Here is a 14,753-nt window from a genome sequence, read left to right on the forward strand (position 1 = left end):
AACAAATCAGGGGACGAGACTCAGGTCCTGCATCTTAAGGCCCCTGCATGGGCAGAGGGATGCCCGTACATGCAATGCTCCTAAAGTGAGTCGTTTACCTGGCGGAGCGAAGAACTCCCAACGCTTAGGGTTGGCGGCGGCCAGAGGACACCTGACACTGTTTGCAAGCTCTATAGCAAAATGATGTATGGGTGGGATAAGGAGGGACAGATGGCGGGAAAGAGATGAGGGAGGGAAGGAACGAGGTTGATAGGTAGGGGCGGAAGAGACAGTGTTGTGCAAGTTCACACTCCACAAGAGCTGTAGCTCCAAGTTCACAGTACGGCATTCACTTTTAGTCATTTTTACTTGTTTTTTTTTTTGTTTGTTTTTTGAGAAATAAATATTTGTACATTTAAAAGCTGTGTACATTGGTGACTATAACTATAATCTACCTGATCTTGAGGCCTACAAAATCGGGAAGCCCCCCCCCCACTAGTTGCTTAACCCATTCTGACCTGAGATCAGATTCATACGAGGTTTCCACTGGACACACACTGGTCTGATTAAAAGCTGTGTACATTGGTGACTATAACTATAATCTACCTGATCTTGAGGCCTACAAAATCGGGAAGCCCCCCCCCCCCCCCCACTAGTTGCTTAATGCCCTAGTTCACAGTCACAAAATATTTACTATCTTAGGTTCCCCAGTCCTAAATCACTGCCACAAAACGAAATTAATTACTGTATGCCACCATATAACATCACAGAGATTACTTTTAAAGGCCAAGAAAAAAACAATCAATGAGTGTGTACTGTGTACAGTACTGTGTACAGTGTAATACTCATGAAGTGGAAGCAAACAGGTGCAGTAAAAGGTATATTGCAGATGCAGTAGACATTTAAGCCTGAAAAAAACTATGCAACTGTTCAGAAACAAAATATGGCTCCACCCTGTGGTTATGTCCTGCATGTCATTTTAGTACAAGGAACAGTCACAGCCATGTGTTTTCCCCCTGTCTGTCAATATCAGTGATTCAGTGAATGCACAGATTTTGAGAAAGATTGTGCCGGCATGCTTTGAGAGAGTCACGCTGGTTTGACTGAAAAATACTAGCTGATCAGAACAGTGACTTCTTGCGGTGTGCGATCACGTCACTTCACGTTACAAGTCCATCTTCGAGACGGACAGACTCAGAGATGGACTTGTCCGTCTTTGAAATGTGCTTGAAGTCAAGGTGATTGCATGCACACTGCAGCTGGCAAAACAGTGGGAGCTCACACTTCTGAAAAGGTGCGAGACATTTTTCTTGCGAGAACGTTCTCCAGTTCATTCTTTCCAAGGACGTACGTGTGTTCTTTGCATTCTCAGTATTGAGAAAAGGCCAAAATCTAGCTAGCGCCTTCAGCCTTTCTAAGACACTGTTTATTATTACTGCTATTCTTGTTTTACCGTCGCTGCCACAAGGCTGTGTTGAGGAACCAAATTGTACTCTTAATGTACTTGAACACAAGATGTAACAATAACATCTTGAATACAGCCACTTGCAACAAGGAGCCTTGTGGGAGATATAAGGATTCATTCGTTTGCAAACGGATCAATCCAGTTCACCGCTTACCCAAAAAACATGAGGAACGTTCACACAACGCTCTTTGAGTGCAGTGCGTTCATGCACAACACTGGGGACTGGTTGTCCCGGGAGCTGGGATGGAAAGCAAGATCATTACGGCCTCTCATGCAATGGAGAGTGATTATTTATTACCAATGTTACCATAAGAGGTACACACTGTACCGCCATGTTGCAGGAGCGATAGGCATACTGCCGTTTTGTAAATCGCCACAGAGGTATAAGCCATTTTCATTTGCCCGGAAGCCGGCATGGAATATCAGTGTTGATTTCGTCGACTAATACTAAGACGAAAATTGTCAGTCGACTACCCTTTTCCACTGACGAAAACTAAATGGAAACTAAATAAAAACTAAGCTACAGTATGATGACTAAAACGAAGACTAAATATACTGACAATTTCATCAACAAATAACTAGACAAAAATGTTAGGAAGGGACTAGTGGACAAGAGATCCACTATAAGTCATTTTACAATTAGTTGCATGCTGAAAATAGCTAAAACTAAAATCTTATGATATTTAGTCGACTAAAACTAGACTAACACTAAAACATTCTAGGTGACTAATAGGGGATTCACACTATGGTCCCGGGTGTGCACTCGGGACCACTTGGCAGATGTTGTGGTAGTGTGAATGATGCGTACCGTTCCCGGGAGCGGATTGCCCAACCGTCCCCGGGACCGCATGGGGGGCGGGTCTCTGGACCGTTGAAGTGTATTCAGATACGGATCGTTCCAATGTGAATGCATGCGTACCTAAAGAAGGAAGTGGACTGTTTTTTTTAAAGAACGTGACATAATCTCTAGTCGACAAGCCAAGCGTCAACAAAAGAAAACACACAGCCGCTGCAGTGCTGCACAACGCGTAACACCAGCTCATTTCTCAACACCGCCTGTCTCCTGTTGAATCTGCGTATACGCGCAGCACCGCAGTACGCGCTGATCTTATTACACGTGGCTCTTGGGCTTTGCTTGGCATAGTTTCCAAAGTAAAACAAAATAATAATAATGCTTAAGTAGAATCCATAGCAAACTAATATCAAACACGACACTGGAGCACAGAACTGACTGACACAGTGCATAGCAGGCAGGCTGACAGTATAGTAGTATAACGGCAAAGAGGCAATGCAATTCAGTGTGTCTGGATTTATTTGAGACAATGTCGCACAGTTGATGGTCAGTGTCCGTGCGCGCCAGCCATCAAGCACACCGTCATCAGGAGGATTAAAGTGTGTTATGCAAGTGTACCCGGGTGTGCTGTTGAATCTCGGGTAATGTGAATCATGGCCATCGGGGACCAGGCAACCGTATTCGGAAACGGTTCCAATGAAACGGATTCAGTCCGTCTCAGTGTGAATCCCCTATAAAAGGTGACTGAAACTAAATGAAAACTATTCAAGAGACTATGACTAAGACATGGAATATCTTCAGTTAATCAACATGTCTGCAGTCTCATCACCATTGTAAAATGAATATGCATGATAAAAATGCATTGAACATAAAACATACACAGAGGCAATTAGCCTCTGTAAGCTGCAATATAAGCCGAGTCATACGAAATGAATCGCGCCATGCGTCGAAAATCGGCGATTGTCCTGCGCTTTAATTATGACAGCCAAAGGGCAAGAGTGCCAGAAAGACAAGCTAGAAGGGAGTAAGCTAGGAGGATGTGCTGTAGTCAAACAGAAGGGAGTAAGCAAGGAGGATGTCTGTAGTCAAACAGAAGGGAGTCAGCTAGGAGGATGTGCTGTAGTCAAACAGAAGGGAGTCAGCTAGGAGGATGTCTGTAGTCAAACAGAAGGGAGTCAGCTAGGAGGATGTCTGTAGTCAAACAGAAGGGAGTCAGCTAGGAGGATGTCTGTAGTCAAACAGAAGGGAGTCAGCTAGGAGGATGTCTGTAGTCAAACAGAAGGGAGTCAGCTAGGAGGATGTCTGTAGTCAAACAGAAGGGAGTCAGCTAGGAGGATGTCTGTAGTCAAACAGAAGGGAGTCAGCTAGGAGGATGTCTGTAGTCAAACAGAAGGGAGTCAGCTAGGTGGATGTGCGGTAGTCAAACAGAAGAGAAGAGTGAGTTCATGATGATCGTGTTAGTGGACGGCAAAGCGCTTTACCTGATGTGGCGTTGCACAGCGGCTCGTAACTGAGAGGTCGTGGATCGGCGATGATCGGTACACTCTCTTTTCTCGTAGGCCACTCCTGTGTACTTTCACTGACCTGCAGTCAGATAACGACACATCATTTGATCGGCTATGCTGTGAATGCTCACAATCTATTGTAAATTATTTGGGAAAATATGCAACAATTTTCAAAATGGCAAAAGAAATAGCAGATCTGCAGGCTCACATTTCAACCTGTTGCCACACAACACGGTGCTATACAAACAATAAAATCATAAATTCTTTAACAGAATAACAGTAAAATGGGAATTTCAAATAGAAAACAGGATAAAACGACAGATAGTAAAAACTACACCGAAGGTCAACACATTACAAGATAAAGTGCTTGTGAGCTTTCAGAATCAAATGAGCATCGCGCCTGTCACAGACATGCTGCGAGCAAGTTCAGTCAGGAAACTCCTCAGCATCATGGTATCATTCACATGATTCACTTCATCCAATCACACACACTCATTCCATTTTCATACCGGCTATTTAAACTGGAAGTTTTGCACTGCTCAATCTGCTTGCTTGTTTGCTGCTGCACACACCGATACTGCTGCGCTGCTGTCTGCTTAAACTTTTGTTGCTCACCCTCCTCCACCCCAGCTACCACCTGTGATTTTGGATCTGCTGTTTAGGTACGGGGGATTCGGAGGCCCTATGGTCGGGACTGATGCGCTTGATCTGAGTACCTAAAAAGCAGATCCAATTCATCAACAAACCATAATCAATATATTGCTCATGTTATATTCAATGAATATATATTCTATCCATTCATATGTTGTCCTGACTGAACCTACTCAATTTTACAAAGAGTGGGGGCTACTTTTTTTTTTTTACTTGTGAAATGGAACATTCTGCAATATGAATACTAATTTTGATGCCGATACTTTTGTACTTTTACTCAAGTACATTTTCAATTCCGTACTTTGTAACGAAGTAGGCCTACTTCTAAATTGCCGTATTGGTGCTTTTACTTAAGTAAAACAATTGAGTACTTTTTCCACCACTGCCCTAAACACCAGGGCATAAGACCTCCTCAGTAAGGTGATCTCCTCCCTACCTGGGAGACTGTAGGCTGACTCTGTGGTGTGCTGTTGGCCTCTGACTGCAGGGGGTTGGGAGCGTTTAGTCTATTTGGCGCCGTCTGTTCCTGGACGGTCTGTTGGCGTTCTGCAAAACACATCCCCAACGTTACTTGCGTTAGTAAAAGCAGAATAATTATTTATTTATTTTTTACAGCTCTAGGGCCCCCCGGTTTGACCTGGATTAGGCTACGGTCCCCTATTTAATGGTATTTCTATCTCTGGGACCCCAATACACATTGTAAAATCAACCTTAAAGGTATATTCAGTGATTTCACTTAATTCAAATTACACTTATTACACTTATTTTTTTGTTTTGTTGTGATAATCCTCCCTACTATAGAGTGTGCTGACCATATAAGGAGTTCCTCCCTGTCCCCAGTTAACCCCTGGGGGTCAAAAAACCTTAGGTTTCGTTTTTGACTCTCTATCCTGATTGGACGAAAGGCTTAGGTCCCAGCCAAAAACGAAACCTAATGGTTTTTGAGTGAAATCACTGAATATACCTTTAATTTAACTCTGAGAGTGTACAAATGGAGTGTACACTCTCAGAGTTATAGACCCATAAGGGTCCATTTGGTTCCTAACTATAATTTAGCTAGGGACCCCCTGGAACCCCCTCAAGGACCCCTGGGGGTCGCCGGACCCCACTTTGGGAACCACTGCATTACAGCATAACCAACACCACCTGGGATATTGTCTCGACTTCTATTGCCTCATTGCGGATTGATCCAGAATTCAGTAGATAGCAGTATGTATGCCCCTACCTGGATCCATATCCAAAACCCATGCCCTATTACTTTCTTTCATGTATTTGTAAGCAATTTGACCATTAAGCATTCGGAAATATTACAAAGATATGTCCTTCTGTTCTTCTAGTTCTAGTTCTTCGCATTGTCTGCTCTCTGAATATATATTATATTATACAGTATGAAGTTATGAACCTCAACAACAAAATGCTTCCAATTTTAAAATGTGACACTGTAGTGTGTGAAATCACCACTAGGTGGCAGACTAGCAGTTACATGGGTCCTCCTTGGTAACAGTATCCTAGGCCAGTCAGTGGTTCTCAAAACGTTTTCACAGTTCAAAACGGCCCCATCTGATCTACAAGATCACGTTGCAGTTGTGTGGACTTGTAGATCGGCTAACCTTCCAAATAGCATTACATAATGGGGTTGAAGTGGTTCAACTGATTTTGATGCACTATTAACCAATTTTAGACGGGAATCCCTTTGGGTGTTTATTATGTTATGCTTTAGCTGTTGAAAAATAGCAGATCTACAAGCTCGTAGATCTGCTATTTTTGAAAAATCGTGAAAATGTGGCGCAAACCTTTGAATATATATTCTTTCAGAGTGAATGTTTTAAACTCAAATCTTTGCTTCTGGGAGGTCACTGGAACAACAAATTTTCAGATGGGGGTCGGCGGCCAAATACATATAATTTTGGGGGTCCTTGACATGAAATATTGAGCACCACTGATATAGAAACATGAGGTTTTTCAGAAAACTGTCAGGTGTCGATGTCAGGTCTAAATTGTTTAAAGGAGTAGTTCACCCAAAGAAATGACTGACAGAGTACACTCGTAGTATTGATACCCTCCCCACCCCCCACTGGCTGTCCTATATGCTCAGACCTGTGGATGCTGTTTGACTCTTTGGCATGTCCTCTTCCTCCAGAGGGACAGTGGACCGGCCTCCTGTCACCTCCATGTCTTCTCCTGGCTTCTGCAGCACCTATTTTCAGGACGACAGGCACACACACACACACACACACACACACACACACACACACACACACACACACACACACACACACACACACACAGTCACACACACTCCGAAGGGTCAGCTAACCTGGACATGATGGGCTATATCTTGTACCACCCTGCAATTACCTCTTATCCCTGAACTTATTTGCCATTTTTAGCCCCTCCTATATCCAGCTTTTGGTGTGTGTGTGTGTGTGTGTAAAACCCAAACATTAAATGCCATTGACAATGAGGGGACAATTTTTAGTGCTTGTGTAAAACAGGTTAACACAAACATTGCATAAGACAAACATTGATGGCGAAGGTGAGGGTGCAAATTGTACGATGATTTTTTTTTTACTATTTTGAAAAACCTTTCTAAAATAGTTCAAATAGCCGATCTACAAGCTCACAACGTGGCTAGGGCCCGACAGAACAGAACAGAACAGAACAGAACAGAACAGAACCATTCTCTATCATTTGTCAGGAGGAACTTATTCAGTGATTTCACTTAATTCAAATATCACTTCTTTTTTTGTTTTGTTGTGATAATCCTCCCTACTATAGAGCTGACCATAGGAGTTCCTCCCTGTCCCCAGTCAAAAAAACATAGGTTTCTTTTTTGGCTAGGTGGCCCAGCCTTCATCCAATCAGGATAGAGAGGGGCCTTCCGCCAATCATGATCGAGTGGGGGCGGGCCTTGGTGTGTGTGCTGTTGGCCCGCAAGAGTTTGTTCCTGGGATAAAGAAATGTCATTAACAAAGTAGATTTTCTCCTGATTTGTCTCGCTAAAAGAAGCCATTTTACTATGAATAATATTGTGTGCCTTGTGCTGATTGGGTCCAGTATTTAGTTCAGTGACCATGGAGTTAAGGAATGGTTCAGAAGCTGTGTTCACGTTCATTCTCCCATTGGAAATGAATAGACTGCAACATTCTTCCCGTCTCCTAATAATGTTACTGCCCACCTCACGCAGATACAGGAAGTTATGCAAAGATGGCCCCTCTTGCTATTGGCCTCTTGGACTGGGCTCACTTACTTCCTGGACTACATTTTCTGTCTCAGTAAGACAGCCCTCCCCCTATCCACAAGGAGGAGCAGTGCACCAGATCATTATGGGAATTGTAGTTCAGGAAAGGAAAGTGAGCCCATGACATCATGGACACTTTGAAATACTAAAATATATAAAAACAGATATTACCCGCACAAAAAACACAGGAAAGTGTTTGTCTCCCAAACATCATTGTCCCTTTAACCACGTTCTGTAACAGATGTCCCCACATTAGGGTTTCCATTCGATCAGCGACGACATGTTAAAATGTGTGGAAAAAAACAAGTCACACACACACACACACACACACACACACACACACACACACACACACACACACACACACACACACACACACACACACACACACACACACACACACACACACACACACACACACACACACACACACACACACACACACACACACACACACACACACACACACACACACACACACACACAGAGACGAGGCAAGATCTCAACCTCACCGTTGGTAGTGAGGTGGGTCGACTGGGCGGGGTGGAGGGGCGGAGGTTAAGAAGGTCATCCTCGAGGGTGTCTCCGGAGCCTGCAGGCGTCACATCACCAGGTGTCTCCGACGACCCCGGCCGCCCTCTGGGAGACGTGTGTGCGCTGTGCATGGGAGAGGCTGGCCCTCTGGGAGACGTGTGTGCGCTGTGTATAGGAGAGGCTGGCCCTCTGGGAGACGTGTGTGCGCTGTGCATGGGGGAGGCTGGCCCTCTGGGAGACGTGTGTGCGCTGTGCATGGGGGAGGCTGGCCCTCTGGGAGACGTGTGTGCGCTGTGCATGGGGGAGGCTGGCCCTCTGGGAGACGTGTGTGCGCTGTGCATGGGGGAGGCTGGCCCTCTGGGAGACGTGTGTGCGCTGTGCATGGGGGAGGCTGGCCCTCTGGGAGACGTGTGTGCGCTGTGCATGGGGGAGGCTGGCCCTCTGGGAGACGTGTGTGCGCTGTGCATGGGGGAGGCTGGCCCTCTGGGAGACGTGTGTGCGCTGTGCATGGGGGAGGCTGCCGCCGCGGGCTTGTCTGTGGCGGCGACGCGGGGGCGTGTGGGGGGGCACGGCTGGAATCCCGTCAGAGACTCCCCAGAGTCCTCCTGGCTCTCGGGCGTGGAGGGACGCTGTTCGATGCCCTGGACACCGTTGACGCGGAGTAAGCCGTCAGCCTGCATGGTGCGAAAGGACAGAGGCGTTATTTTTTGTATAGATACAGTAAGATACCTTTTCACGATTTTTCAAAAATAGCAGATCTAGCTATGAGCTTGTAGATCTGCTATTTCTCAATAGCTAAAGTTTAACATAATGCTTAAAACACCAAAAGGGGTTCCCGCCCAGCACATGGCTATTGCTTAATTTAAATACATACTCGCTTTAACTTATTATGATGGAATCTCATTGCAAAGGGCTTAGTAAATAACTATTCTTTTTTTAGAAAGTGATGCAACAGAAACTTTAATTATATTATCACAATTATTAATGTTTTCATTAGTGGCCGGTCATCTTCTATATACGGTAGCCGCCTCTCAGCACCGATCTATGCCACTTTGAGCCAGCGATCAGTGTTGTTTTTGGCAGCAAATTTCTTTTTTTGTTTTAGTCATAGTCTCTTGAATAGTTTTCACTTAGTTTTAGTCACATTTTAGTCACCTGGAATGTATTAGTGTTAGTCTAGTTTTAGTCGACTAAATGTCATAAGACTTTAGTCGACGAAATCTACAGGTGATTTAGTCGACTAAAATGTGTTTTGATGCCGTCGTAATGGCTGATTTTACACTTGGCTATTTTACACTACGCTGAAAATAGCCGAAGATAGCCGTCGCAGCGCAACGCGTTGTGAGCTTGTAGATCTGCTATTTTCAGCATGCAACCAAGTGTAAAATGACTTGTCTTTTACTTATACTGGATAGTTTTTATCCGTTGACGAAATGGTCAACATATTTAGTCTCAGTTTTTGTCATCATAGCATAGTTTTCATTTAGTTTCCATGTAGTTTTCGCCAGTGAAAATAGGTAGTTGACGAACATTTTTCGTCTTGGTTTTTAGTTGACGAAAACAACACAGCGATGTCGACTCTAATACAAGATGCTAATACAAGGAGCACGGTAACTTTAGAAGCCTGTAGCAGTGGTGGTGGTGGTGGTGGACAAGAGGGTTGAGGGTGGCTGAATGCAGGCTCTCAGTCTGCCTCTAGTCTACCCCACACCCACCCTCCTGCACCACCCCCACGTCTCCATCTCATCTCCTGTCCCGGCAGCCTAGTGTGTAGTAGTAGTGTGTATGTGTGTGGCCCCCTCTTTGTGTGCATGTGGGGGAGCCCACTTCACATTGAGAGGGCCCTACTTGTCAACGTCTTAAGTCAATGCGGGAACAGAGGGCTCCATTCACGGCCCTGGACTCCACTCTGCTGCAGGCTCCTGTGTGACCAGACATTCCACAACAAGCAGCTCTGCACTTCCCCGTTCGGGAGAAAGTAATAAACTCCTCCCTCCAAGACACATTAACACACACACACACACACACACACACACACGCACATGCACGCACACACACACACACACACACACGTGCATATGCACCACAAAAAACCCCCACAGGAGCATGATTTTCATCTCGGGCCATTGTTTTATTCTTTTTATTTTTTATCCTCTTTGACAATTTTTGTGCATTGTCTGTGTTGAAACATGTACATGCCTCTTAATTGGTGAAGAGAGTCTGTTGTTTTCCACCCAAGAAACATGACAGGGCCATCTCCATGGCGCGTTCTGTGGCATTCTAATGTAAATGCCAAGGGGGCAGCGGGGTGTGTGTGTGTGTGTGTGTGTGTGTGTGGGGGGGGGGGGGGGGGGGGGGGGCTCATTCAACAAACTGCCAGCTCTCTGGGAAGAAGAAGCCGTGTTCCGTGTAGCCATGATGCCACGGTTGCCACCTTTGTTGTTTCGTCTCTCTCCGCTTCAGCTCTGCGGTCTGCTCTTCACTGTGCAGTCAGTGTACCTCAGCACATATAACTACTATTATATAAATTGCATGTATGTATTATCGTTATCATTAGACAGTACACACCCACCCAGTGCTGTAGACTAGGTTTGTTTTCAGACGGTATACCATAATTATTCCCTGGGCGACATGCGTACGTATAGGCCTATAGACGATACACTTGCGCGTGGTCCCCTCCCTCCCCGACAAGCACTTAGAAGCACAGAAGTGCATGTCTCATATTTCCTTTGAATTATATGCATAATGGATTTCACCTGTCACCAATTTGTGTTACCGGTAATCTGTTGTCTGTCATGACAACATACCTTATTCACCCCTGCTGACCGAGGACTGATTCCCCCTTTTGCAATTTTTTTTTAATGATGTTTAGAAGATTTAGAACACGTTCCTGGGGTCTTTATGTGTGTAATATATGTGGTTTGAGGTATTTTAGATTTCCTCAGTGTCTCTGATGTGATGGACACTGGGCTCACTTCCTTCCTGGACTACAATTCCCATAATTGCTTGGTGCACTGCTCCTCGTTGTGGATAGCTGGAGGGCTGTCTCATGAGACAACATGTAGTCCAGGAAGTAAGTGAGCCCAGTGTCCATGACATCATGGACACTGCGAAAAATCTAAAATATCTGAAACCACATATTACACACATAAAGACCCCAGGAAAGTGTTCTAAATCTTCTAAACGTCATTACCATATATTTGTTGTGTCCCTTTAATTTAAGCTCTGTCGCACGCCGAAAATAGGGAGACTGCCCATAATTTCCGACATCCCATTACTTCAACTATGTGGCTTCCCGTGCGGTTAGGGTTAGGGATAGCCAGGGTTAGTAATGGGGCCAAACCACAAAACGTTAAAAATAGGAAGATAATAGGTTTCTGCCCGACAGCAACCATATATAGGGTCTAAGAGCTTTAAAAGGTAAGAAATTAAAAGTGAGAAACAATAAGTAATAGTTGTATGAAATATGCAGCGCTCACCTTGGACGGTCCTGTTGAGGCAGCAGCAGCAGCAGAGGGCCGGGTCTGGACATAAGGCTTGGGCGTCAGTAAAGGCACCGCTTTTGGCGACACGGCCCTGAGGGTTGTGGTGGTCGGGGGCTTTGGATCCGACGAGCGCGAGCGGATCTGCGGCCGGTGTTGTTGCTGGGACGAGGAGAAGGAGGAGGAGGAGGGCGAGTGTGGCGAAGAAGTAGAGGGGAACTCTTCCACCCGCGCCTCCACCGTGGACGTGAACTTGGGGGGGACGGGGGCCGACTGCTGCCGCAGGAACCTCATGGGCCCGGCGTCCAGGTCAGGCGACGAGGAGGGGTCCGGGGAGGCGCACAGCGACAGGGAGGCGAAGGGGAGGAGGTGTGAGGGGGAGGAGGGGGAGGAGGGGTCAGCCGACACGCTGCGGTCCAGCAGCTTGGGGAGCTCCAGCCGCTCCATCACCGCCTCGCTGATGGAGAAGCGCTGGGCGTAGCGCTGGAGCACGCTCGCCGCCTCGTCGCTCGTGCGGGCCATCTTGTACGCCTCCCTCAGATCCTCCTCGCGGCGCTCCCTGGGGGAGGGAGGGAGAGAGAGAGAGAGAGAGAGAGAGAGAGAGAGGGGTTAGATACACAGGGTTTTGTTACTCTCGTTGGAAGTGGAAGGTCCTTTTGGGGGACCTATACAGCAGTGGTATCCCAAACATTTTCATGTCAAGTACCCCCACATTGACACTAAGTATCCCGCGGACCCCCATTTGAAAAGACACGGCAGGGACCCCCATAAGAGAAGATTTTTACGGATTCTCAACCAGTTTAATTTCAAGGACCCCCAGTTTGACATGCATTTAGGCCATTTCATGGCATTTCTATCCCTGGGACCCCAATTTATATTGTAAAATCAATGTTAATTTAACTCTGAGAAACAAATGGAAACAAATGGACCCTAAAAGGTCCCAAGGTTCCATTTGTACGCTCTCAGAGTTACAGGCCCATAAGGGTCCATTTTGGTTCCAAACTATCATTTACCTGGGGACCCCCTGGAACTCCCTCAAGGACCCCTGGGGGTCCCTGTGTGTGTGTGTGTGTGTGTGTGTGTAGTGGACCTACTTCTTCTACAATCTCTCGGTAGGTCTTTGTGCGTGCGTGCGTGCGGTGGACATACTTGTCTTCTACTATCTCCCTGTAGGTCTTAATGCTCTTCCTCCTGATACTGTGACATGAGTCTCCCGACAGCAGATGCTCCATCATCTTCCTCTCCTCTTCCTTCTTTATCAGGTCCTGTGACACACTCCGCCTCCGGTTCTTCCACTTCGCCAGGTCCTGACACGCACACGCACACGCGCACACACACACGCACGCACGCACGCACGCACGCACGCACACACACACACACACACACACACACACACACACACACACACACACACACACACACACACACACACACACACACACACACACACACACACACACACACACACACACACACACACACACACACACACACACACACACACACACACACACACAGGTCAACAGGTGGTCTCCAACCTTCTTAAGAGTGTTTCAACCCTCGACCACTACACTCTCCAGTTGGTGGGTCAGCAGTGATTGGCCAAGTCACTGCCCCTCACCGAGGTTGCAACCACTAATTGTTGAACCCCTAATTGCTCCCGTTGTGCAGGTGGGTGCCACTGCCTAGCATGGTTTCCTCCACCATTGGCGTGGGAATGGGTGAATAAGGTGCTATACAAATGCACCATTTATCCAAAAGGAGAACATGATGGACTCACGTCCTGCCAGTGGTCCTCGTCTTCCTTCAGCCGGTTGTACTGGTTGTGTATCATCTCATGACGTGCTTGACTGTGAGGATGCAAGATGGCGTCCTCCTCTCTGCGCATGTCGATCATGCTCACACTCCTGGGACGAGAGACAGGCACACAAACAGAGAGAGCGAGAGAGAGAGAGAGAGAGAGAGAGAGAGAGAGAGAGAGAGAGAGAGAGAGAGAGAGAGAGAGAGAGAGAGAGAGTTAGGACAGACAGACAGACAGACAGACAGACAGACAGACAGACAGACAGACAGAAACGGTAAAGTAAATAAAATCCTGACATGGCAATACCAGCGGAGCACAAGCTTTGTGAAAAGATTAAAAAAAGGAAAAAAAAATGTGATTCTGCACAGTAAATCCTCTGTGTTGAGCATCCCTGCTGAGCATCCCTGCTATTCTAGCATGTGCCAGATAAGTGTAAAGGTGTATGACGGTGTAAAGATAAGTGTAAAGGTGTATGACGGTGTAAAGATAGGTGTAAAGGTGTAGTTTTTCTGAAAAAACTATTTTGTTATAATATACCGTACATAGCAACAGCAACCCCAAAAAGCATTCCATTGAGGTATATAGTTACGTAAATGAGAAAAAGAGGTTGCGCATCAGCAATGGTCTTCAGTTAAAGTGCTAAACACAAATCCCACACACCAAAAAGGAAGAGAGTATGAGGCTGCACAGCCAAAACGCATAAGCGTTCCTTTTTTGGTGTGTGCCAAAAAATAAATGAAAATGTGAGTACTTTGTCCGCCATTTATTTCATTTTTGGATGTGCTACTTTTTGGATTTTTATTTTTGGTATATAGTTACGTGTATAGGGGGTTAATCCCATGAACACAGAGGACTTTACTGTGCATATTATATTATATAATTATATTATATTATATTATATTATAATATGCTGTATCATGAATCCCTGTGCTGCTGTGCAGTGCTTCAACAGAACAGCAGAGTGAGGCAGCATGAAGAATAGCATTGTTGTCACAGAAACAGGACTCCAGATCGACATTCAGCTGATGTGAGCTATCAATATGAACTAAAAGCAGTTGTGCTTCACAAAGGTGATGTCATGCAGGTCAGAGAAAAGGCATCTATCTTGCACTGTGAGTATACGTTGTGACATATAATTAAAAGCCAGAGGCCTTGTAAATAAGAAATAATTAGTAAAAAAAAAAAATTGGTTAAATCAGACAAATGGACAGTTAAAATATAGGCATCCATGTTGCGGTGTGTGCTCGTGTGTGCGTGTGTGTGTGCGCGTGTGCATGCGTGCGCGGTGCAAGCTTGCATGCG

General features: G+C 45.9%; 1 protein-coding gene across 10 annotated transcripts in view; it reads right to left on the reverse strand.

The window, feature by feature from the left end:
- Window positions 1–14,753, reverse strand: part of limch1b (LIM and calponin homology domains 1b) — a 161,407-nt gene that overhangs the window by 16,906 nt on the left and 129,748 nt on the right. For 7 of the 10 annotated variants that reach the window (XM_083786082.1, XM_083786090.1, XM_083786083.1 and 4 more), the window contains 8 exons: window positions 13,431–13,557; window positions 12,800–12,957; window positions 11,648–12,209; window positions 8,147–8,842; window positions 6,491–6,590; window positions 4,830–4,939; window positions 3,719–3,821; window positions 99–170 (listed from right to left, as the gene is read on the reverse strand). In XM_083786082.1, the coding sequence (XP_083642208.1) occupies window positions 99–170; window positions 3,719–3,821; window positions 4,830–4,939; window positions 6,491–6,590; window positions 8,147–8,842; window positions 11,648–12,209; window positions 12,800–12,957; window positions 13,431–13,557 (1,928 nt within the window). The remainder of the gene's footprint in view (window positions 1–98; window positions 171–3,718; window positions 3,822–4,829; window positions 4,940–6,490; window positions 6,591–8,146; window positions 8,843–11,647; window positions 12,210–12,799; window positions 12,958–13,430; window positions 13,558–14,753) is intronic. The other 3 variants (XM_083786089.1, XM_083786085.1, XM_083786084.1) reach the window with 1 other exon arrangement.

The sequence above is a fragment of the Protomyctophum parallelum genome (genome assembly GCF_964188405.1).
Source record: "Protomyctophum parallelum genome assembly, chromosome: 16".
Lineage (NCBI taxonomy): Eukaryota > Metazoa > Chordata > Actinopteri > Myctophiformes > Myctophidae > Protomyctophum > Protomyctophum parallelum.